The sequence below is a fragment of the Mustela erminea genome, chromosome 1 (genome assembly GCF_009829155.1).
Source record: "Mustela erminea isolate mMusErm1 chromosome 1, mMusErm1.Pri, whole genome shotgun sequence".
Classification (NCBI taxonomy): Eukaryota; Metazoa; Chordata; class Mammalia; order Carnivora; family Mustelidae; genus Mustela; species Mustela erminea.
The window spans coordinates 174,567,909-174,593,953 of NC_045614.1; the positions used below are offsets into that span (position 1 = coordinate 174,567,909).

General features: G+C 39.0%; 1 protein-coding gene across 4 annotated transcripts in view; it reads left to right on the forward strand.

Annotated features, from left to right (window-relative positions):
• Nucleotides 1-26,045, forward strand: part of GABRR3 (gamma-aminobutyric acid type A receptor subunit rho3) — a 49,050-nt gene that overhangs the window by 17,700 nt on the left and 5,305 nt on the right. For 3 of the 4 annotated variants that reach the window (XM_032351470.1, XM_032351459.1, XM_032351487.1), the window contains 6 exons: nt 890-957; nt 3,305-3,528; nt 7,912-7,994; nt 9,665-9,805; nt 15,775-15,927; nt 25,462-25,658. In XM_032351470.1, coding sequence (XP_032207361.1) covers nt 890-957; nt 3,305-3,528; nt 7,912-7,994; nt 9,665-9,805; nt 15,775-15,927; nt 25,462-25,658 — 866 coding nt within the window. The remainder of the gene's footprint in view (nt 1-889; nt 958-3,304; nt 3,529-7,911; nt 7,995-9,664; nt 9,806-15,774; nt 15,928-25,461; nt 25,659-26,045) is intronic. The other variant, XM_032351479.1, reaches the window with a different exon arrangement.

The window sequence follows — 26,045 nt, forward strand, 5'->3', positions numbered from 1 at the left end:
ATATGAATTATTTAACATATATACACCAAATTCCATGCACGGTACTAAAGAAGAAAGTTGTTATCATTGGTTTACCCTCACACAGGAACTGATGAAACCCTTGGTGAGGTGTAGCAAGGAAACACCTTGGTCTCGGTCTGGTCTAGATTCTCTTATGGCATTGTCATCCATGTTCTCGGGACCCATGAACTGGATTCATTGAGACCCAACTTCAAATAAATCTTGGCACTTGTCTGAGTTTTCTCCAGTTCTGACTTACAGTACATTCTCATCAAACACATTTCTAAGGATGTTTGCTACCTCCCGACTGCGGATTATGGTTACTGACATCCTGCAGAGAGACGATTGTGAAGGTGTGGCATCCCTGCTTAGCACTGTTCTATCTACCGTATCTTATCTAGCCTGCCACGCCCTGCCAAATGAAAGAAGCTGATTTTCTGGCAAGGGAGAAAAGGCTCCAACATTTTCAGAGTCATGAGCTCCACGACTACTCCAGTCCCTGACTATAAAATATGATCCTTACAATCGAAAATACATAATTCTATACACTCTTGGACATGGTTTTGAAACATTGTTCCATTTTAAATCGCTGCTAGCTAAAACAAAAAACAAAAATTGGACTTGCTACTTCTATACTCTGAGTATACTATAAGAAGGAAAATATTGAGTTGTTTCTAAGCAAATGTGCAATACTTATTGAAATAACATTTATTTACACATGCCTTTTTATTGTAATCGACTATATAATAATATATCAATAGATAATGGAGAAATTTATTGTTAAATTTTTTTAATTAGTTCACTTACAACATTGTTCTATCTCTGCTTTGAACATTTCCAAAATAATTTTAATGATTTCTCAATATATCATTCATTCTTCTTTCTGAAGGGTCTCCAGTGCCAGTAGGTATAGATGTCCAGGTTGAAAGCATTGACAGCATTTCAGAGGTTAACATGGTAAGTTTCTCTGAGATACTGGTCTTTTCCTGAAAGGATAGAGAATAGTGTCAAAATCACTGGTGTTTTAGTAAACCAATTTAATTATGTATGTTACTAATATGTATTTTTTCATAGAGTTGCAGTTACTTTGCTCTGTATTCACTTCTTTCTGCTTGAATTTAGATTTTATATGTTACTTTATGCAAATACTACAGTTAAAGATAAAATGTTAAAAAAAAAAAAAAAGGTAGGAAATCTCTTTAGGAAACCAGACCTAGAAAATATAAATCAATGAAATTGGAAGATCAGTAATCTTTTTATATATGTACTTAATATTTTTATTTATAGTGATTCCTCCTACTAGTCATTGACTAACTGAATGAAAAATTATAGAACATATAAAAATTCCAGCAAATTCTAAACAAACTTTCTATGATTTGTTATATTTGTTTCAACCTTCAGTTAATGTTTTTATAGTCCTTATCATTATTGAATTCAGTATTTATTTCAAGTTTCACTATGAAACTTCCTTCATTTTAACCACCCTACTCCTAAAGGGAATAACACCAATAGTTCTCACTCAAAAATTTCTTGTTTAGAAAGTTTCGGCTCTTCCTTGACCAAAACCACCTTCCACCAACATTTTCTTGAGTCTGTTGTACTCCAGGAACAAGTACTCTTTTCCTCTTCGCTGGCATAATCTCTAAATTATCCCTGAATGGCCCTGTCTGCATCTAAAATCTCATTGCCCCCACCCCAGTGCCCCTAAAACTAGGCCTCATCCTTCTCTCCTGTATAAGATGAGCTATGGGACTCAGTATCAGCTAAAATGGCACTGGATTCTCCATGCCCAAGGTGAAAATGCTTTCTAATTTTCAGTGGCCCCCAGTGTTAGCTTCTTTTTCTTCTCATTTCTCATCTTCCCACCCTGAATTCACTTTCAGTTCCTTGAAGTTTTACCCCACTCACTCTCCTCTCAACATGGTGTTCAGCCTGATTTCTCGTGATGGTGCCCACTAGTGGTGGTGTTGATGTGTCACTGAAATGTACCAATCAATGTCTGCTATTTGACTACATAAGCTCAAATCAGATTGAGCACCTAATTCTAAATATATGCTTACTAAAGCAATCCATGCAGTAACCCACACAACTCCCTGTAGAGCAGTGTTATGGTAATGAATGAATCATTCTATTTATTTGCTTTCAACCTAATTTAAAATTACACATGTCTGATGTTCCCAGATTAACCTAGAGCAGTAATACAATGTACCTCTATTCTGAACCTTAAAAAAAAAAAAAAAAAGCTCATTATTAATTGGTGACTTATCTGTAGTTTACTGAGTTTTGTCTTTCACTTACATAATAAATGTCAAAGTTCTGCCTCATGTGCTAGTTCAAGAATAATTTGAGTATTGTTGGGAAATAAATGTTAGTAAGAAGTAAACAGTTGTGCAAGGTGAAACATATCATCATCATCCACACCCAGTGACTTGGATGTAGCTGGGGGAGTTTTTGTTCAAACAAACAAGATGTTAAATGTAGCATCTGAGAGCCAAACAAAGCTCAAAGTATTGACCAACCATCTTTTTTCCTAATAAAATAATGCTAATATTGCTCTGCCCATCCACCATCTTTATCTCTTCACAGTTGGGTTACACACTAACAATCCAGTTCCCTGAGCTATTTTGGGTCAGAATCTCAGAATACTAGCTTCTGGGGAATGTGCTGTTTTAACAGATTCACAAGTAAGTCTTTTGCACATTAGATTTTGAGAACCACCATTTCTTGGTATTCTTTCTCTCTCTCTCAAGCTGAGGAAAATCATTGTCTCCATCTCGGGATCTCTGACAGCCTGCTTTCTATGACCAACTCTAATAAATGCTGTATCCATTTTTGTGGGACTGTAGTTTATTCAACTTGGGGTCAGGGCTTCTTTAACAAAAAAAAAAATGAATTTATGGATAGAGAAATCATTATAAAGGTAAATGTTTATATACAAAGAAACAATAAGTCAAAATAAAATACTGGGCCATGTAGTTCCAAACCCTTTACTTCCAAGATCTCTTTAGGTGATTTACCAGCGCTTATGAAGATATATTTCCCAGTTATAACCTGGCTTCCCTTCCCCAATTCGAATTCTCTCTGGTTCCTAGAAATCCAACATTCACCAGATTCCAGGTGAGGGGAGACTTTGCAATTCAAGCTCACTGGCTTCATCCTAAATCTTCCTGAAAATACAATATAAGCCATTCACTTTATAGGTCATTAATACCCATGCCAATCAGTCTAGGACTAATGGTATTAATTGATCATCTTGAACCATAGTCCTACTGGCTTTGACTTGTCTCTTTTTCTTTCTGCCTAGGACTTTACAATGACTTTTTATCTCAGACACTACTGGAAAGATGAGAGGCTCTCCTTTCCTAGCACAACAAACAAAAGCATGACCTTTGATCATAGATTGATCAAAAAGATTTGGGTGCCTGACATCTTTTTTGTCCACTCTAAAAGATCCTTCATTCATGATACAACTGTGGAGAACATAATGCTGCGCGTATACCCTGATGGAAATGTCCTCTTCAGTCTCAGGTAAGGTGGGCTGTGTACTTTTGGCTTCCCTGGCTGTATACACCAAAGCTTAGTGGATCTCACTTCTGACTAAACTCACAATATTACTGTTTGTTTAGTCAGGTTGAAGATTGGGACACAAGCAGAAAATGTGATTATTCCTTGTTCTAACTTTCACATTTTAAAAACTAGTTTTCTACTTTAGTCAGCATATCGTTGGAGAATAATAGAAAATAAGGTTGGACAGAGTGGAGCTGGATTATGGAAATCCCTAAGAGTCTGGCCCACAATTTTATAGGCGCACAAAATTGCTTTTCTTTTTTATCAACTGAACATGACCAAGCAGTCTTGGAACCTTGGGTTAATTAAATAGTTTTCTTAATTATCTCCTTCATTTTTTACAAGAAGGTATAGTCATCATTCAAAATTACCACACATTTGTTTACTCCCTTTTCATTTTTTTAATTCAAAACCTTGTTTTCCAACACTATGCTATAATAGCCCTCCATCTTTAATTCACAATATGTTCTTTTAGCCTAATGATCCTGTGCATACTGAATAGCTTATCATTGGTAATTCTAAAAATGTCTAGTAAATCCAAGTAATTCAATGTTTTTCATGTCTTAGAAATCCCAGAAAGTCTCCAGTAAGACTCTGAAGAAAAAAAAAAAAATGGCTCCCCAATGGATTCCACATCCTAGTCCTTGTCTCTATTTTGGGGGGAAAAACAAAATCTTTGCAGATGTGATTAAGTTAAGGATCTTGAGATAGGAAAATTATCCTGGGTCAATTGGTTGGGACCCAAATGCTATCAATCAATCGTAAGCCTCTTTGATCAAGAAAGGCAATGTGACCATTGAGACAGAGATTGGAATGATAAAACCACTAGCACAGGTCTGCCAGCAGATGCCAGAAGCTGTAAAAACCAAGGAATGGATTTGTCCCTGAGAGCTTCTGGAGGAACAGAGCCTTTCTGACATCTTAATGTTAGCATAGTGATACTAATTTCAGACTTCTGTCCTCCAGAACTGCAAGAGAATAAATTTCTGTTGTCTTAAGTCACCAAGTTTGTCGTAGTTTTTTATGGTGGCAATAGAAAATTAATACAGATTCTTTTTGTTCACCAGAAACACCATGCTCACTTTAGGACAAAGATACTGTTGCCATATTGCTGTTAATGTTTTTAAAAATGCAATGAAAGGAAAGTATTACTTTTTTTTTTTTTTTTAAGATTTTATTTATTTATTTGTCATAGAGAGAGAAGCGAGAGCAAGCACAGGCAGAGGCAGAGGGAGAAGCAGGCTCCCCGCCAAGCAAGGAGCCCGATGTGGGACTCGATCCCAGGATGCCGGGATCATGACCCGAGCCGAAGGCAGCCGTTTGATAGAACTTTTAAGTCAGGAGTACGTTGGGAGTCGAATACGTACTGGAGTCAGGCCTCACTAGGAATCAGAAGCAGAATGACAGCTTCTGGCCATGGAATCAACTGTTAAAAACTTTTCACTTTTTAAAATTAATTATTGTGATGAAAGAATTAACTCTAGTAGATTGTCCTTACCATGCACATTCCAAAGAATGATTTCTGGCTCAGTCTCCAAGCCCTTGAAATATCCTGCCTGATAAGAGATCTTTGTTGACCCTGAGGCTTTGGACCATAGCAGGTAATCTATGCTAACAACGGGATTTATGGAGGAGGTTTTGAGCTACTTGGTATCAGCTTGACCTCTGGACCAGCTGGAGACCAAGGTCAGCTAGACCTATGGAACCAACTTTCAGTTAATACTTTGGACCCCAGGACTCAGGTAATTTCCCTGGTTGGCAGTACCCCACGGTCACACATCAATGTTGGGACAGTAGCACTGCCCACGTAACTCCACTAAAACAGGACAGCTGGAAACTTTCTTTGGTCTCTACTGGACCCTGTTCTCTGTGACTTTTCCATTGTTGGTTTTTATCTATGTCTTTCTCATTGTAATAAACCATAACTGTGTTAGTGTAACAGCTTTGATGAGTTCTGTGAGTGCTCCTAGCAAATCATGGAACCGGAGGGTGGTCTTGGGGAATCCCCAAAAATAGGACTCAAAATTGTTGTCCACACAGTTATTCCATTTGGCAGCACAGCCAGTCCAAGCCTGGAGCCAGGTTACCTGGTTCCAGGCTTTGTTCTGACACCACCGACTGACAAAGCTTCTCTCTTTGGCCAAACTCTGCTGGGCTCCTCTGAACTTTCTTCTCACTTAATCCCTGACTTTTGAGCTTCTAAGCTCAAAAGTTTGTCTCTCTAAGTGCATTCAGCCAGAATCTTCCATCCGCAATATCTGATCACCCTCCAAATCTGATTAGATTCCTCATCTTCCACCACCCCAGGCAATGTCTGATCACCCTGGCCTGCCATTAGCAAGAATCCTTTTAGGACCTTTTAGCCAGAACTCCCCACCCCCACCAACTAACTACCTGTGATGTTTCCTTTGAGTAATGTTTCTGTTCATTGCCCCTGGTTATAACCCTGCTCCTTGGCTATAATTTCTACTTTTCCTTGTTGTATTTGGAGTTGACCCCACTCCTCTCACCCTTGTTAATAAACCAAACTACAGTAGTCCCCCTAAATAAAATCTCCCTTACTATTCTTGAACAAGGGTTATGAGTAGTTTTTTCTTTTCTTTTTTTTTAAAGATTTTATTTATTTACTTGACAAGTAAATAAATGACCACAAGTAGGCAGAGAGACAGGCAGGGGTGGGGGGTGGGGAGCAGGCTCCCTGCTGAGCAGAGAGCTCAATGCGGGGCTGGATCCCAGGACCCTGAGGTCATGACCTGAGCCAAAGGCAGAGGCTTAACCCACTGAGCCACCCAGGCACCCCATGAGTGGTTTTTTCTTTACCACCACTTATTTAACCACTGTGGTTGTTAACTTATTCATATCTACTATGAAGGAGGTAAACTCAAAGATTTCACAGGTCCCTTCTGTACATGTCTACTTATATGTGGATTTTTTTTTGTAAATATAATATGGTAATGTGAATGTATTTTCTCCTATGATTTTCTTAATATTTTCTTCTTTCTAGCTTTACAATAAGAACACGATATAAAATACATACACAAAATATGTGTTAACTATGTTGTCAGTAAGGCTTTAATAGTTAAGTTTTTAGGAAGTCAAAAGTTATACATGATTTTCAACTGTGCAGAGGTTGGTTCCCCCAACCACTGCATTGTTCAAAGTTCAGGTGTACCAGGAATATACCAAAATGAGTATGTTCTGTGACACAGTGTCATCCAGATACCTCCTTGGCTTTCATTTTGCTGCATGACTATTGAAGATAAATTGGTTCAACTTCTCTGATTAGCTTGGGGGCACGGGGGTACCTGGGTGGCTCAGTTGGCTAAGTGACAGCCTTCAGCCCAGGTCATGATCCTGGAGTCTCAGGATCGAGTCCCGCATCGGCCTCCCTGCTCAGCAGGGAGTCTGCTTCTCCCTCTGACCCTCCCCCATCTCACACTCTCTCCCTCAAATAAATAAATAAATAAATAAATAAATAAATAAAAGCTTTAAAAACAAAACAAAACATAAAAACAACTTGGGGGCACCACAGGTAGGAGCAGCTGTTGCCTTCATTTTGGGCAGACTTGCTCAGGGGTCTTTTGTAAACCTCTGATCTGCTGTTGTGTATACCAGAGTCTGTACTTTGCAGGATCATAGAATAGCAGCCTCTGCCTAAAGCCAGAAAAACCTAGGAGAATATAAAATTTGAAAAAACAATTCTCATCAGTATGCAAGCCTTAATGGCACCTGAATTATGCATTGTGCACATAAATCTGTAACTGAAAATGCACCAGGCTTTCTCCTTCCTCCTGGAAAAAGAATTTTCTCAAGTAAACTTGTTTTGTGAGAGAAACCTTTACCCATAGGTTTTTATTACCACCATCCCAGCCCTTTATGACTAGAAACAAAGTTTGGATCTTCCAAAGAGCAGAAAATATTTAAATCTACTTAAAAGTCGTCTCCCTTTGAAGTATGTTTTTCTGAAGACATCAGAGCCAAATAATACAGAGGGCATGGACTAGGAGACAGGAACAATCTTTAGAGCAGGAATTCCTGCATTAACCCTGTGTTTTCGGCAAACCACACACCTGCTGGGTTCGTCTCCTTAGACGTTACTTCGATAGAGGATGGCAATGCCTGTTTCCCATTATTCTTTTTTTTTTTTTAATTTTTTTTTTTAATAAACATATATTTTTATCCCCAGGGGTACAGGTCTGTGAATAGCCAGGTTTACACACTTCACAGCACTCACCAAAGCACATACCCTCCCCAATGTCCAGCAAGGGAGCTTCAATATTGCATGTTTATTTGGCCATATGGTGACATGATCTGCACTTTTTTGTTCTCTCTCTCCTTTTATAGGGTAACTGTGTCAGCCATGTGCCTTATGGATTTCAGCAGGTTTCCTCTTGACACTCAAAGCTGTTCCCTTGAACTGGAAAGCTGTAAGTCTTACTTCCTGATGGAGTGAGTACTCATGATCTGAACATACCATCACATATCTGCGTGTATATAAGCATGTACTTACCAAGCATTTACAAATCTTGATATAAGTTAAATATATTGATTCAAAATAATTACTTTTTTTTTAAAACCAAAGATGATGCAGATTGTCTCTCAAAAGAGAACACCTAGGGAAAAGATGTTTTCGTAAGTACATATTCTGTAGTTTCCACCTGATTATAAAGGAGCAAGTTCCCTAAAAGGGTATATTCTTGCTAATGTTATTAACATAGACTGACACACCTCCCAAATTTGGAAAGCTCTGGAATTCATTTTCCCAAATAAGTCACAGTCTTCCATTAAATGTACATGGGCTCCCCAGAAAAAAAGGCAGCTATAGACATAGACCCTCTAATCAAAGCTGCCGGGGGGCTTCTGAGCTGTCTCCTTGTCAATCACGGGTGCTGAGCCCTCAGTGGTTTTTGACACCACATTTTAAAAGCTGACTGCAGATTTTCATAATGTGGCCAAAACGCTGGGAATCTCAGGGGATGCTCCTCCCTAAGTGCATGAGGAGCTTTCTGTAACACTATTTGATTTCAGAAGAAAATTCATTTTTGTTTTTGTTTTTGTTTTTCTGGTGAAAAGTTCCTTTTTATTGACACATGAGTTTTTAAAAACTGTCCCTTGGTCTCTCTTCATCGCCTCACCCCTCCACATGACAATCTCCATTCTTTTTAGATATCTTGTCAGCTAGATATTAAGTACCCTAAAACAAATGAAACTGAGGTTAACTGAGACTTTCTAAGGGGATTTTTTAAATTAACATATACTCTATTTTCAGGGGTCAGATCTGTGAATCATCAGTCTTATACAATTTACGGCACTCACCGTAGCACTTACCCTCCCCAGTGTCCATCCCCCAGCCACCCTATCCCTCCACCCCCTCTCCTCCAGCAACCCTCAGTTTGTTTCCTGAGATTGGGAGTCTTTTATGGTTTGTCTCCCTGTCTGGTTTCATTGTGTTTTATTTTTCCCTCCCTTTCCCTATGATCTTTGTCTTGTTTCTCAAATTCCTCATATCTGGGAGATCACATGATAATTGTCTTTCTCTGATTGACTTACTTCGCTTAGCATAGTACCCTCTAGTTCCATCCACATCATTGAAAATGGCAAGATTTGGGGGGGTTTTGATGCTACATAATAATTCATTGTGTGTGTATATATATATGTTATACACACACATATATATACATATATATATATACATATATATATATATATATAAAATCACATCTTCAGAAGAAAATTCTTATGAATTCAGCTCATTTTGGAATTTCATCCAAGAGAGCTGCAAAACTAGAGGGCCCTGATGAACTGGGGTCAGGCCTCTGACTTGGAGCAGGTGGTTCTGTGTGTGAGGACTCAGGGCACACAGGGAGGGGAACAGTGATTTGGAGAGTTTTAACAGGACGTGTGGGCATAAGAAAGACCACCACGCTATGCCAGTGATTAGGCCCAAGTTTTGGAGACTATTCTTCTCTTTTTTTGATATGGGTATTATTAGTCTATCAGCAAACATTTTTTGGGATCCCATATCTACAAGTCACCGGACCAGGCACCTCATGATTCCGGTGATTCCAGTGACAGGAATACTATTCTCTTGTTTTAGATGCCTACAATGAAGAGGATCTAATGCTGTACTGGAAACACGGAAACAGGTCCCTAAATACTGATGAGCATATTTCCCTTTCCCAGTTCTTCATTGAGGACTTCAGTGCATCCAGTGGATTCGCTTTCTACAGCAGCACAGGTGCCTTATATTATGTGGACAGTTCATCAGCATTTACTGAACACCCACTGTTTGCAAAGCCCCACAACCTGTGAAAAGACCTGAATCCAAACGCACGTCCCGTTTGGCCAGCACCCTCTTTCCTTCTTCACAGGCAGCCTCCTCCACCTTTCCAGTACCTGACTTCTCTTCCTTGCGCAGTCGCCTCTGAACAAACGTCTTGCTTCCATGCCTGGCCTCCACAGTCTACTCTGAACACAGACCGAGTGATCTTTGAAAACATAAAGACCACAATCCTTTCTTACTTAAAACCTTCCAGTGTGTTTCCACCACACTTACAACAAAACTCACGTGTCTCAAATGGCCTACAGGGCGCACATGATCTACCTCTGACCTCACCACTACACCCGCCCCCTCTGCTCTCTGCACACTGGCCTTCTAGCCTGTCCTCACACACACACCTATCTCATTCTCCCCACACAGCTTCTGCTTCGGCCCTTTCCTCTCTCTGCCTGGAATGATCTTCCCCCAGTTTTCTCATGACTAGCCCCCTCCTCCCATTCAGGGTGTTGTTCAAATACCATCTCGCAGAGTGCTTTCTTAACCATCGTGTCTAAACTAGGCCTCCTTCCTCACCATTTCCTGTCTCTATTTGTCTTCACAACACTTAACACTACCTGAAATATCTCTCTCGTTGACTGCTTTCTTTCCTGAGGGCCTGACTAGAAAGAGTGCAGGACATCTGTCTGCCTTGTTCACCGTTTCTTCCCCAGCACCTGAAATGGGCACGGCACGTGATAGATACTCAATAAATACCGCCATGCTTGCTTCGGCAGCACATATACTGGGGGAGTCAGGCAGAAACACAGAAAGTCTGTTCAATATCAGGCCTATATTGTATACTCTTCACTATGACAGATATACTTGTCATTTGGCAACATGAATTCTTGGTACTTTTTGAATTATACTTGATCCCTGTTGATTAAAGTTGGAAGTAGCTTCCTTTTCCCTGGTTATTAGCATTCTGGGTCATTTAAGGAAGAATCCCTATAAAATGCCATTTCAGATTTTTGAAGCCTGGAAAATGTATGCTGCCACTGAGTTTCAGAGCCGTCCTGCCTAGAATCTTTTTACCTACTGACTTTTCTCCCTGGAGGTGCTCTATTCTGCCCTTAGACTCTGGAGAGGGTTCTCTGGGTGTTATCTAAAAACCTGAATCATTAAGAGAGCAATCAAAAATGTACATCACAGGGAAGGTAAAGGTCTTTTTAGAACCAACAGCTATGTAACCATTTAGATCCAGAACAAATGCTCTGTTTCACTTATTTGTCTATAATGCTTGGGATACAGCAGGTAATGCTACTAACTGTGATAATATAAGTAACACACATATTATTTGTTTTAAGCATTTGTATACCCTTGGTACATAGTGGATTGCTAAATGAATGAATGAGAGGTAAATAATTTGAAAAAAAAATTCAGAGATGTTTAAAGAAAAAGCCTTTGTAATCCTACCTTCCTAGAGATAAAATGTTATTATTTTTATAAATTTCCTTCTCCTTTTTGTTTTCTCTCTTTGTATTTCTCTATATAGATAGATACAGTTGACCCTCAAACAACACAAGTTTGAGCTGCACAGTCCACTTAAATGTGAATTTTTTTTGATAAATACAGTATGGTTCTCCACATGTATTTTCTCTCCCTTACGGTTTTTTTAAACAATTTTTTCTCTAGCTTACTTTATTGTAAAAATACACTGCATAAAATGTACAAAATATGTTTTACTCAACTGTTATGTTTACTGAGGCTTCTAAGCAGCAGTAGACTGTTAGTAGTTAGGTTTGGGGGACTGTAAGTTTCTATGTAGATTTTCAACAACACCAGGGCCAGCACTCCTAACCCCTACATTATTCAAGGGTCAACGGTCTGAGTATTTTTTATCAGGATTTTTAATGCTCTGAGTCCTAAATTTAATTAATATTTAAACAAAGGAATGTGTGTAATGAACAATGATACATACCAAGTATAATTTATAACTATTTTCATTTTGCTGTTATGATGAAATAACTTTGGCACATGATAGATTAGGACAAAGTCTCTTCAGTGTTTGAAGCTATTACAATGTCATATATATGAAGCATAGAAATTCAAGAGTATTGCTTCCTGCACAGAATATATGCTTCATATATAAAATGGCAATGTCTCTTCAGATTTTGAAACACAAGTATCCAAAATATTCACCCAACCATCGTCTTATAAAGAAAAGTTTAATTTTCATTTCCAAATTCTTATTTCACCAGTATGCCATTCCATTGGCCTCACCATCTTTTTATTTGTCCTAGTGAGACTTTTTTTTTTTTAAAGATTTAATTTATTTATTTGACACAGAGAGATCACAAGTAGGCAGAGAGGCAGGCAGAGAGAGAGAGGAGGAAGCAGGCTCCCCGCTGAGCAGAGAGCCCAATGCGGGACTCGATCCCAGGACCCTGAGATCATGACCTGAGCCGAAGGCAGCGGCTTAACCCACTGAGCCACCCAGGCGCCCCCTAGTGAGACTTTTTAAGCCCTACCAGACAGGTCCAACACTAGCTGATTTTTTTCTTCTTCTAGTCATGTCTAAAGCTACACAGAATACTTATATTGTAAAGCTTATATTATAAAACTCAGGAAGATGCTTTTAAGTGTCTTAAAATCCACTAAAAATTCTTAACAGTCCAGTATGGTTACAATTTTAAGAAAAAACATTTTTATTTCTAAGAAATTTTTAACAAAGAAAAGAATTAGGTTTAAATTAGGTTTAAATATACATGGTTTGTATAGCATGATAGAAAATTATCCATGATAATTTTTAAAAATTTTAAATAATGTTATAGAAGAATATATATATAATCCTATATTTGTTATTTTAATAGGCACTTACTTATATAGGGGAACCTCGGTGGCTCAATCAGTTAAACATCTGCCTTTAGCTCAGGTCATGAGCCCAGGGCCCTAGGATATAGCCCTGCATCATGCTCCCTGCTCAGTGGGGAGCCTGTTTCTCCCTCTCCCTCTGTCACTCCCTCTGTTTGTGCTCTCTCACTCTCTTTCTGTCAAATAAATAAATAAAATCTTTTTTTAAAGGATTTTTATATGTGGTTTTTGAATGTCCGGAAAGATTAATAGTTGATACTTCTGAGAGTTGAGTATAGAGCGGCGATATTTTCAATTTTATTTCAACACATCTGTATTTTTAAATTGTTACAACTTATACATTTCTAATAAGAAAGATTAAAATCTGTTTTAAGACTATAAAAATATAAGAGTAAAGCATTTTGGAAGTTGTAGTCAAATATCTTTTTTTAAGATTTTATTTATTTATTTGAGAGAGAAAGAGTGGGAGTGCAAACGGTAGAGGGAGAGGGAGAGAGTCGTAAGCAGACTCCTCACTGAGTGTGGAACCTGACATGGAGCTTGATCTCATGACCCTGAGATCATGACCTGAGCTGAAACCAAGAATGGGAAGCTTAACCAACTGCACCACCCAGGCACCTCCAAATATCAAGTTATTAATCATATATGTGTTTATTCAATGATGCTTAGGTTTCAGAAAGATTAACACTTACAAATTTATTTTAGCTTACAAGTGTATGATAGTTCTGCCTCACATTAATCATGAATTATTAAATATGGCCTCTTGAGACCTAAACCCAGATGTTTTTCTTAGATTAGTATCCTGTTTAAACATATGAGCTTCATCAGAAATAATCTGTTCACATTTATATTCCTAACATTATAACAACCCCCATAACCTCTGTATAGCCAAATCAGCTATACAGGAAAAACTGCACTTCTGATTCTGGTTAGAAGAGCCAGAAATAGAGTTATAATTATACAACTTTAGTTTCCATTTGATAGCTGAACCATCAGTTCCCACTTTTTCCTTGGCATCTTTACCACCTCCCAAGAATGTTAACAAGCAGGGGAGGGCTTCTGCCCTCTCTTAACTTTCAATGTCCCTCACAATCATGCACTATAAATTTACAAAGAAAAACAAAAATGACTCCTGCCCCTAAAGAATGCATTGATCATTACTCTTTATTGCAGCATAACATAGAGGCTAAAAGTTCAAGTTTTGGAGACGGACTGCATGAGTTCAAATTCCGCCCCTGCCACTTACTAGAAATGTAGGCAAGTTGCTTAGTCTCCCTAAGCCTCAATGTCTTCATCTTTAAATTGGTTTTATAACACTCTCTACCTCATAGATTTGTGAAGATACATGATTTAATACATTTAAATAATTTAGAATACTGTCTACCATAAATACCTCTGAATACTGTCTGCCATACTCAGGAAATATTAGCTAGTAGAGCTAGTATTATCTCATCACTGTTTTCAACAACAACGTCATCAGGATCCTTTCAAAACAGAATGAGGCCTTTAGTGTCACAGGCCATTGAAGGTGACAGTGTCCACATATAAAAACCTTCTCGAACATTGTCTTGAGACTGACTCCTTAAGTCTCCCTAGGGCAGACAAGAGATGGTATTGTGGTTGAAGCTATAGGCCAGGAAGAGCTCAACCACAATACCATCCCTAGTCTCCCCTGCCCTGAAGAACCACACAACAGAACAGGTTTCTCCTGCTCGGTTGACAAAAACAAAATTATTATTCAGAAAATTACGACTAAAGAAAGGACCCTGTTCATAGTTAAAACCATATAAACTAACAGTGTCTTTCTTTATGAAATTCTTCTACAACTTTTCCTTATCTCCTTTAATCTCATGATAATTATATGAAGGTATAATATCAGAGAGGCTGTTATCCCACTCTACAGCTATAATCAAAATTCTCAGCTGCACACAATAATGGAGTAGGACTTTAACATGGAAAATATTAGACAATGAATAGTTCAAAAAATAGTGTATATTCTGACTTTACAATGTACTATGTAATGTGTCTTTTATTTCCCTTGGGAATGAAATTTTTTGCTATTCCTGGAACATATATCAACTGATGGTGAGAGAGAACTCCAGAACAGATAAGGACAAGAAGCGTCATCAGCATGTAACTGAGAATAGAATACTAAGAGGAGAGTCTGCCAATTTAGGGTGGGTTTGCTAGATTTATGTTTGGGCTGAATGCCCAAATAGTGACCTGATCCATCTATTAAGTGTGCCATCTTGAGTTTCCTAAGAAACTACTACTGAGACTGGTACAAAACGTTCTCTAAACCCTTTTGCAATGCTTGTGATTTTGCTTTGTAATTTTTAACCTATAGTTTCTTGGGTTTGTTTTTGGCTTTACACTTCCTTCCAGCCAGTGTGAAAAAGGAAACCTGAACAAAATTGCGTGAATGTGACCACAATTGTTGCTTCTGATCAGCATGAACCAATCAATATTACCAACATGAGTTTATATAATTCCAACCAGAAGCAAAGAAACATCATCAATTGATTATTTTTTTCAGATTTATTATAGATAAATTAATGGTACCCACTAGTCTTTATGAATCCCTTTATGAATCCCTTGCTACCTATATTCCAACTTGGAATCCAATGACTCAGTAGCCACTGTGAATCTTTTCCTTCAGATAAAATGTTCCCTTTCATTCGTTAAAGCTAATAAATGGTTTATTGGCTGTTGCCCCAGTCATTAGTCATGTATTGAAGACTTGCCCACTTGCAGAAACAATGCAAACACAATATATTTTGGAGAAAGGTTTTTAAAGGCCAATCCACAAAATATAATTACCAGTCATTCCTGAATAACAGCTATGAAATTTAAGGGGAATCTTTGAATCACATAACTAAGCAGACTACAGGTCAGTTCAACAAACACGGATGGGGTGACAGGCTCAGGCCCTGTCCTCCTGCTGGATAAACAAGGATGAGTGTGTTCAGTTCCATGTTCCCTTAGAGCTTAGAGTTTAAAGAAGCACGTGATTTCACTTAGTGTGAAGTTTAAATGAGGACACCTGTTCTAAGGAAAACTCTGAATTTTTCTCATAGGTTGGTACAATAGGCTTTTCATCAACTTTGTGCTAAGGAGGCATATTTTCTTCTTCGTGCTGCAAACCTATTTCCCAGCTATGCTGATGGTGATGCTTTCGTGGGTTTCATTTTGGATTGACCAGAGAGCTGTTCCTGCAAGAGTTTCCCTGGGTAAGTACCTTTATGAAATGTTAATATCAGAGAAAGTTCAAGAAGGTTAAAAAAAAAAAAGTGGAGAGGAAAAGAGTCATGGTTTACTAGGGGTGGTTAGAGACATGCATTCAGGTTACAACATTTATCTTCACAACCTCAGGGGCAAACTGTAATTGGACTCTTTCCTTGGGAACTGAGGCATTAGGTACGAAGCCTGTACCAGCTGACCAAAAGGGAAATAATAAGGAGAAATTATGAAACTACGGAGCATAAACAGCCTCACTTTAGAAACCTGTCTCCTCACTTTCAGGGAAACCTCTTCCTTGCCCCAACCCACTTCTCTTTGTGTGACAAACTTTTGCATCATAAAAAAAAAAAAGGATCCTTCAAACTAACGCACGCTGTACTATTGGTATTTGAATATATGACTTCTTGGGTAGGGGGCAGTGTTAATTAGAAATCAGGGCTTAACCTAAACACCAAAATCAGAACCAACCCCAGTGAAATTCCAGTTACTATGGTTCTCTACTTGGCAAGAGATTCAGGGGCGGGGGATGGGGGCAGACATTGCCAGCTTCATTAAGTCATCACACAGGTATGATTATCTACTCCATCTAGCATGCACGTGCCACTGTCACACAGACTGATTTATGGGAACGATTTCAGGCCTGCTTAGCGGTGACTGAGGTCTTATAATGTGGAAGATGCCTGGCTAAGCACTTGGATAACCTGTTACTGAATCAGAACCCGAGAGTCAATCCCACTTGCCTTCTCAGTTGTTTTAGGGCAGAGCTCCCTCATTTCAGCTGATTTTGTTCTTTGACCTGTAATGCTCTACCCAGACAGAAGATTGTTATAAGTGCTTCCTAATCATTGTAATTATCACACAATTCATTCCAGAAAGGGTGATTTCTAAGCTAATGTTCACAAATTATATGCATACTTCAAAAGATCATTTGAAAGACATAAATTGTCATTAATATTAATAATTTGTTCACCTCTTTCCCCTATTAAAAGCTTCAATCTATAAGCAGTTGAGGTTTGACTATCTTCATGGGAAAAAATACCACATGAATGATAATTAAATTATTGCGGCTGGGCCTTCACATCGGAGCAGTCGCGCCCTGACCTCGCTACGCAGTGGGGCAGGGGAGAGCTGCACAGGAGATGAGAGGCACATTTCCAGCCCTCAAGACAGAATGAGAAAGACGTTCAGTCTCTAAAGGTTTATAAACATGATTTCCAATCAGATTCCTGAAGCCGACGGCTCAGCTCTTACACTTTGAAAATGACAAGTAATAAAAGCTGGTTCCAGGGCGGGCTGGGGAGAATGGAGAACACTGAAGTGCCTTTAAGTCACCCCTGAAATTCTGTGCTTCTTGCATCTACATCTGATTCCCTAAGGTGTTGGGAAACTGCTATGCAGATTTATGTAAAATAATCTATAAATCAGAACTGTCTCTCTCCCCTCTTAATAAAGGGAACTGTAGAATTCCTATTCCACTGCTACCCTCTCAGGCTTTTGCTTCCTAACACCCTCAGGTTTTCTCAAAGATATTTTGTGCTCTGGGGGCACCTGGGTGGCTTAGTCTGTTAAGCATCCGACTCTTGATTTCAGCTCAAGTCGGGAGATTGAGCCCTACATCAAGCTCTGTGCTGGGCCTGGAGCCTGCTTAAGATTTTCTCTCTCCCTTTCCCTTCCCCTCAGTTCTCTTTCTCTCTCTCTTTCTCTCTCTCGTCTTGCTCTTAGAAAAACAAAATAAGATAAAGATATTTTGCACTCTGCTTTACTGGCTGTTTCCAAATACTGGGCCAACTGATTCTCCAGAAGTTCCTTCTAACTGTCTATCTCATTTGCCTTTTATCAGTTGTTTCCCCTTCATCACACCCTGAAGTATTTAGTACTCTTAAGCCTTCTTACCAAATTCTGAACCAAGGGTAATAGTCAAAACCCCAGCCTCCTCTTTCTTATCTGCAAAATGAGATGATTAATACAGCCTTCCAAGGTTACCGTATGAAATGAATGGGAGCTTTCGTCTCAATGGCCTGCCCCATAGTGTTTGATAAAACTAAACAAACTAGCAATAAATTTGGAGAACTCTGCAAATAAATTTGCAGTGCTCTGTGCTAGCCTACGTTTTCTCCTCTTTTAGACTTTTCTTTCACTTGTCGTCCTTGCACTCCTTGAGTCTGGGATAACTCCCTCCCAAGGTTTTGCTTGTTTTTGACTTGCTCATCAAATGGAGCAAGCCTCTTGTTTCTGACTACTGTCTCTATGGAAAAAAAGAAAAAAAAAATCCCAAATCTAAGTCTTTATCTCAGATCTTTCTCTCAGGTTCCAGGTAGTATTCCCAGCGGCCTGCTGGACCTCATCTCCAGGTTTTGCAAGTGTTCCACTTGTTCAAAACCCAGCAGATTGTTATTGCCCCCTCTAGACTCCTGCCCTAACTCCATTTTTTTCTCTTGGCTTTTCTTGTTCTTTTAAGGGCCCCCAAGGTGTTGAATCTTTCATAGTTGGAGCCTTAATTTCCTTCTTAGTCTTTAGCAGTCATTCTTAGGTATTATCTGGAACCCCAGAGAGATTTGTTTTTGTGGGTTATATCTATCATTATTAGCCATGTTGGATATTAAAACAGAATTTTTAAAAATATGTGTTAGTCCATTTAAATAACAATAACCTCATTACAAGTTAATACATTCTATGAAAAATAACTTTTTTTCTAAAAGAAAAAATTAGTGAGAGGAGAATTATTGTTGTACATTTTTGCAGATCTTTAATATCTGGCCTTCTGGAGAATAGTTGGATTCTCACCTCTGCTTCTTCAGTCTGTTGTAAAAGTTTCAGCTGAAATACAGGGGAAAAAAACTGACATTGCTCAGATATGTGGTTGAAGAAAAAAAGCCACATTTCAATAGTGTTTTCCAGTAATTGTGCATAGTCTTCCGTGACACTGTACCAAAACTCAGCAAGTGACAGCTTCTTAAAGGTTAGTTACAGTGTGAAATCTGAAACCATATCAATGAATTTCTTTCTATTCTATTAGATTAAAATGCATTGACCTACCTTGCATTTTGACTGGATCTTTTTACCTAGGCATCAATCATTTGAAAACTATTAGTGCACTGAACTATATCTTCCCAAAGCTCACGTAATGCACTATACAATGTCAAAAAAATCACATTTGGGGTATCTGGGGGGGTGGTCAGTCAGCTAAGCGTCCAACTCTTTATTCTCGCTTAGGTCATGATCTCAGAGCCCTGTGTTGGGCTCTATGCTCAGTAGAGAGTCTGCTTGAGATTCTCTCTCTTCCTCTCCCTTTGCCCCTCCCCCTGCTCGCACTAAATAAATAAATAAATAAATAAATAAATAAATAAATAAAATCTTCTAAAAAGTCACATTTATTAATGTCACCATTAATCTCATGAAAAAGTGTTTGAGTAGTGGGAAGCTCTCAAGCTTATAGTGATAGATAGGTATTTAACATCATTTGAGTTTTGATTTGAAAGCTCAAATTTTATTATTAGATAACAAATATCAGGGTTGTGTTACCTCAAGTGAGAGGCTTACATTACTCCATCTTGAGAAATGTCTGCTAGATACCCAAATCTGGACAACCATAATTTGTCTGTGAGTTGTTATTTTAAGTGAAAGTGGTGTTCCATTTTTCAAAATGTCTGGTGTTCAGTGTGTAACTCAATGGCCTGAGTCCTTTTCCTCCAGACAGCCATTGCTCTTTGGTATGCAAAAGTGCCTTCTATATATCTCTCATTTCATCAACCAGAATATTAAGAAGGCATATACACAAGAGTTATAATGTAATAAAATTAGCAACTTTTCCTGATTTTTTTATTGTGATGCTAAAAGCTAAAGAACACAGTGACTCTTAGATTAGTTGGGTGCTTCTGCCTTAATTCATGTGAAGGCAACAATAGCTTTTCCCACCAGTGCTTCACACTGTTGAAAATATCAACATAATGAAAAAGGTAAATAATATCTTAGTGTGAAAACCATCTTCACTACACAGACCCTCAGAAAATGTCTTGGAGAGCCCAAAGGGCCCACTGACCACACTTTGAGAACTGTGGCTATAAGGTATCTAAATCTTCAGAGTCAGCCTTCTTTATAATATCCTTGTGCTTTCTTTTCCATTCCTCTTGCCTTGACCAGACCTGGGACCCTTGTTAATTTTCCCTGGATTCCTCTAACCTCTATCTGCCCAGTGTCATCTTGCAAGGCTGTGAAATCTGACCCAAATGGGAGTAGGGAGCAGAAGTCCAGCCCAAGCTCCATGGGACATGGTTTGGGGTGACATCCTTCAGAAAAAGCAGGTGATATCCACCAAAAAATTTATTAATTTGCACAAAGCTGTAGTCTGGGCTTGTAAAGGCCTTATAGTTGCTTATTTCATTTCCTACTCTTCATCCTGCAATTCAACCCTACTACCAGAGTAATATCTCAGAACTCAGCTGTGATCAAAATACTCTCATCTCAAATGCCATTGGAATAAATACTCTTAGTTTGGAATCCAAGGTGTCACTTGAAAGTTGCCAAATGAAATAACGGACACTTGGTTAAATTTGAGTGTTAGACAAGGATCAAATAATGTTTTATAAAATTATATCCTAAATATTGCATGGGATATACTTATACTAAAACTTTACTTGTTGTTTATCTGAAATGCAGATATAACTAAGTGTCCTGTATTTTTATTTGCTACGTCTTCAACCATATTCCTGCCCCAGTAGAGTTGCCCTAAGCTTCAACTAGTTTGAATATTCAGTGTTCTCAAACAGCTACCCATGCCTAACTGATTATCTTCCCTATAGTACTTTGGTACCTTTGTTCTTGTTCTTACTCTACCTAGGATGTTCTCTCTACCTATCGTTCTCTGTCAAAGACTTGCCATTTCTCAATGGCCACAAGCTTTTACTAATAGCTCCAGGCAGACATGGTGTCTCCCATATTTGAACTACATGGTGCTTTGTATCTCTCCTAAGGTATCTCTTCTACTTCCTCTATTTTGTATGTAGCCATGGAGTGCCTTGGTAGCTTATCTTGTGTCCTCTATTAGAAGGTGAATTCCTTAAGGACAAGGATCATTATGACCACCCTTTTTGTTTCTGAGTGACTAAAACTATACCCTGCACATATTTGTGCTCAATACATAGTTGTTAAATTGCCAATGTGTAGCCTATCATGTTTTTAATTAACTATATTTTAGTTACTAACTGAAAACAATGATGATTCATTGCTGGCTAAGACCTTTCCACATTTGGACTCATTTGTGAATTAAGGATGAATCATTTGCTGGTTAAAATCATTTCACATTTGTCATGTTTCAGATGAAAAACGATAGAGGCTAAACAGCATAGAAGTATCCCTTGTGACTTAAGACATAATAGCTACCATAACTTGGAGTGTGGGATGGGTTAAAATACTAATGTATCTTTCTGTTTGATTTGGTGTAGAGAGGAAGTGAAACTATTAGAAAGCTGCCTAATGGTGTCCTAACCCCCATGGAAGGATGAGTAATATTGTACTTTCATCTCTTCTTTCTATGTCCTTCCTTTCCTTGACTCCATTTTTCTCATTTGGCCCCTCTGCATGGGGTACGCCATCTGTGTACAGCATATTAAATCATGGGGTCATTTACCAGGAAACAGACAACTGAAGTGTTCAGGCATGTCATCATTGATAAAGAAAAATGTCTCCTAACAGGGAATATGACATATAACTGAAAAAGTAAGTACTTAGGAGCAATTCATTTAACCATCATAGAGGTTACCAGAATTCCAGGCACTGGACTCTGGCACCACCTTCGTGGGATAATGGTTGTGGTTTCTGGCCATAGATTGGTGGTGGTAGGATATCCAGCCTGCCTTCCTTTCTCTCACATCACTTAATATTTTCTTTCTGCTTAGGCTTACACGGAAAGTGTTTTCAATCATTTAAAGGCAAATGTAGATACCTATCCCTTCAAAAGAGCTGCCCACAACACAACTACTGAAGGGATGAACTGACTCAGTAGTTCTACAAGTCATGCCTACATGCTTTACTATCATCACACCAGCCAATTAACCTCTCCTTCATATATGGCCCAAAATGGCCAATGAAACACAAAGAGGAGTAACTCTTGACAGAGCAAAGGGTTTTGTAGGGCCCTAGACATGTCCTTAAGAGTTAATATAGTGAAACACTGTGGGCTAGGGGAGTTGAGTCCCATGTATCAGACTAAATATAGTGTCCTAACATTTTCCTGACCATGCCCAGCAATATCAGTAGGTGAGAAAATAATTTTCTAGTTCCAGCATAGAAACTTTATTTGACTAAATGGTCACTTTATATATTTAAAGTGCCTTTACTAGGATATTAACTTAAATGGATTTGAAAGGAATACATTTTGTTAAGATCAATGTATTTCTAAGGAGTGGCTCAAGATGTAACTGTGTTTAATTAGTAGCTGTAATACTCCTGACTCAATTTCTTTTGAGTTAAGAATTTATGGATCAGCTTTCCCATCCTTTACTTGCAAACTCAAACAACCCCTCCTCCTCACTCTCAATTTTTTTTTAATTGCTCATTTTAAACAAGGAAAATCTAAAATATTGGTTTCAAAAGAAATAAAGCTATGGTAAATTAGCTGCACTATGTATACTTTGAAGGAAAATGACTGATAGTTACTGCTCTCCGGCAAAAAAAAAAAAAAAAAAAAAAATAGATAATGCAGTTTCCTTTACTGGCTCCATAATCATCAATTTAAAATGCATGACAAGACCTGCCTGGCATATATACTCACATGTTTGTTCTAAATCCTTATTTTGTCCATTAAGCCCCATGTTACTGTCCATTGAAAAAAATCAAGTTCTATCTTAGAAGACCAGTAAGAAAAGACATTGAAAATTATTTGAACTAATAAGGAAAGCTACTGAATATGAAGCCAAGATTATTAAATAAAGCTTCCTTGCCTTTATTGAATGTTTACCCACCGCCTAGGTAAATTAGCTACACGGTGCAGAAAAAAATGTGAGCTGGGAGTGGGTAAGTAACTGGCCTGAGTTTTGTCAGGGGCAGGATCCGGAACATTTCTGTTTGAATGTAGAACCATTGGACAGCTTTCTAATAGCCTCACTTCCTCTCTACACCAAATCAAACAGAAAGATACATTAGTATTTTAACCCATCCCACATTCCAAGTTATGGTAGCTATTATTTTTGAACTAATAAGGAAAGCTACTGAATATGAATGTTAATGTAGGATTCAGTTTTAGCAGTAGTGTCTTGAAAAGAGTGAGACTTTTAGGTTTTTGAAAAACACAAGTACCTTCATGCTTCCTACATAATTGTACCCCATTTTGTTTTGTTTTTTTAAGATTTTATTTATTTATTTTGAGAGAGAGAGAGTATGAGCAGGGGTAGGGCGCAGAGGGAGAAGGAGAATATCTCAAGCAGACTCCACACTGAGTGCAAAGCCCCATGTGGGGTTCGATCTCATGATCTTGAGGTCATGACTTAAGCCAAAAACAAGAGTCAGACACTTAACTGACTGAGCCCCCCCAGGCACCCCTTTACCCTCAGGTGTGTAGTGTCTTCTCTCAGAGATGCTTCATGTAAAGAGATTGGTTTATAACCCTTTTTTTAAAAGGTTTTATTTATCTTAGAGAAAGAGAGAATGAGAATGAGTAGGGAGAGGGGCAGAGGCATAAGGAGAGAATCTTAAGCAGACTGTGCTGAGGGCAGAGCATGAGATGGGGCTCAATCCCACAACCCTGAGATCACGATCCCTGTGGACATTTGTTTACAGAGTGAGATGCTCAACCAACGGTTAAGGCACCCAGGTGCCCTGAGATTGGTTTATAAGACTAAAAACAAAAAGAGATTCCCTTTACAGATCTAGAATAAGAGGCAGCAGCTTTTCCTGTAAAAAGTATGGGTTCTGCATTCAAACAGAAATGTTCCGATCCTGCCCCTGACAAAACTCAGGCCAGTTACTTACCCACTCCCAGCTCACATTTTTTTTCTGCACCGTGTGGCTAATATTTACCTAGGCGGTGGATAAACATTCAATAAAGGCAAGGAAGCTTTATTTAATAATCTTGGCTTCAGCTACATGTACACCTGTAATGGGAATAAAAATTTCACATCCCCACGCTTATGTAGCAAGGACTGCAAACAGCATCCCCGATACACGGACTGTCGATATTACAGTTGTTGGGGAAGCCTGGGACTCAGTGAGACCGTGGCCTGCATTCAATGGTATGAGCTAGAATGGCACTCGGGTGTCTTCTCCGGGAATTCAAATCAGGGTGAAGGTGAGATCTCTGGGCCCTCCTGTGGTGACTGCCAAATTGCCACGTCTTTGGTCTGGATCATACAAACACAAAAACTTAATTTGAAATTGAATAGCTCTGTAGATTCGTCATTGTCTTTGATATGGTCTCCCTCAGAGGAGAACCTTGAAGAATTATTGTACAAAGGGTAGAAATGTGTTGGTGAAAGCTGTCCACATGCTGTGTCTGTACATTTAGGAGTAAATCACGGCGATCTTCCTGCTGTTTGGGACTCTGTCTGTTGACATTAAAATGTCCTCACAACTTATAAAAATCATTAAGGACTCCATTTGCGCCTCCCTGGTGGGAAGTTAGGAAATAAAGCCATGCCAGCTAGTGTACATTTCAAATATTTACAATACTGTACTTTCTCTCCAGGCAGCACTCGCGCAGCAACCCTCTGAGAAATTAGTGCAGACACAGACTAGCCCTCCCCCAGGCCAGCATTTTATGAAGGAAATCTCAGAGTCAGTCTTTCTCCATTGTCCCCCAGAACGCTGATCTCATCACCTCTGTAGCTTATGCCAGAGAATAAAGGAAAGGAAGGGAGAAAAGGAGGGGGAAGGGGAGAGGAACTGGCCTTTCACAGGTTCACAGTAAGTGTTTACACTGAACTGAGTCTCCGCCAGCACACTTCCATTCCAAATCTCAATTGAAATATAGCTTCAGTAACAAAGGACAACATAATAGCAATACTGATGGCTCATAAGTATTCTATTCGAAAGAAAAATATGAAACATGACAAGATGACTCCCTGATGAATGAACGATAAAAGACTGACTCAAAGACAATTTCTTTAACAGGAAAAGTGTAAAATGATGGGAAAGGGTAATAGGAAATGTTTTAGAATTTGCTTCCCAGGAGATTTTTAAAATTGAACCCATTTTTATTTTTCTGGGTTGTTTTAAAGAGGCCCAACGGAGACAAAGGAATGCATCCTTAGAGATATGTATGAGCCTGTGAAGTCTTTCCATGGAGGGAAGGAAACACTACGGACAGTTGGGGTAAGGGCAAGAAAAAGATGGAAAGACAAATCCAAGGAGAGCTTCTTGCTAAGGCTCATGGTGTATATGAGGGTAATGTGCAGGGATCTCCCCCCGCCCCCCCCCACCGCAACCTTGCTCACCAGATATTGTGGGCAAACACATCCACTGGTATAATCCAGCACCAGATCCCAGAACGGAGTGGCTATGTCTCTGATCTTGTCGCTACTCTCCAATGGCAGGAATCACGACAGTGCTGACCATGTCCACCATCATCTCTGGCATGAGCCCCTCCATGCCCCAGGTGTCCTACATCAAGGCCGTGGACGTGTACCTGTGGGTCAGCTCCCTGTTTGTGTTCCTGTCAGTCATTGAGTATGCAGCTGTGAACTACCTCACCACCATGGAAGAGCGGAAACATTCCAACAAGACAGGCAAGGTACTGCTTGGCTTTTGGAATGTGAAAAAGACTATCTTTACCAATAATCCTCTCCTGACAGGGTCGTAAGCCCTTTTATTAAGTCTCCACGCCTTGGCCAGATACAAGTTTACAGGATTTAATATTGAACCTTATTCTGTCTGTGCTGGCTGCTTTCCTCAGCATCCTTACTCACCTTTGCCAGGAGTTTTTTTGTGTGAGGAATTTCTCTCAGTGTGCCCTCTCCATTGACTCTATCCTTTGAAAAGAAGTGTTGATGTGCAAACTATACCTTTCAAGTAGGTGATGACGATGATGACAGTGATGAGAATGGCTACCATGTAATGTATTGATATCATACCAACCACCTACCATACAGTATGTCATTTAATTCTGAGTAACCCCCAG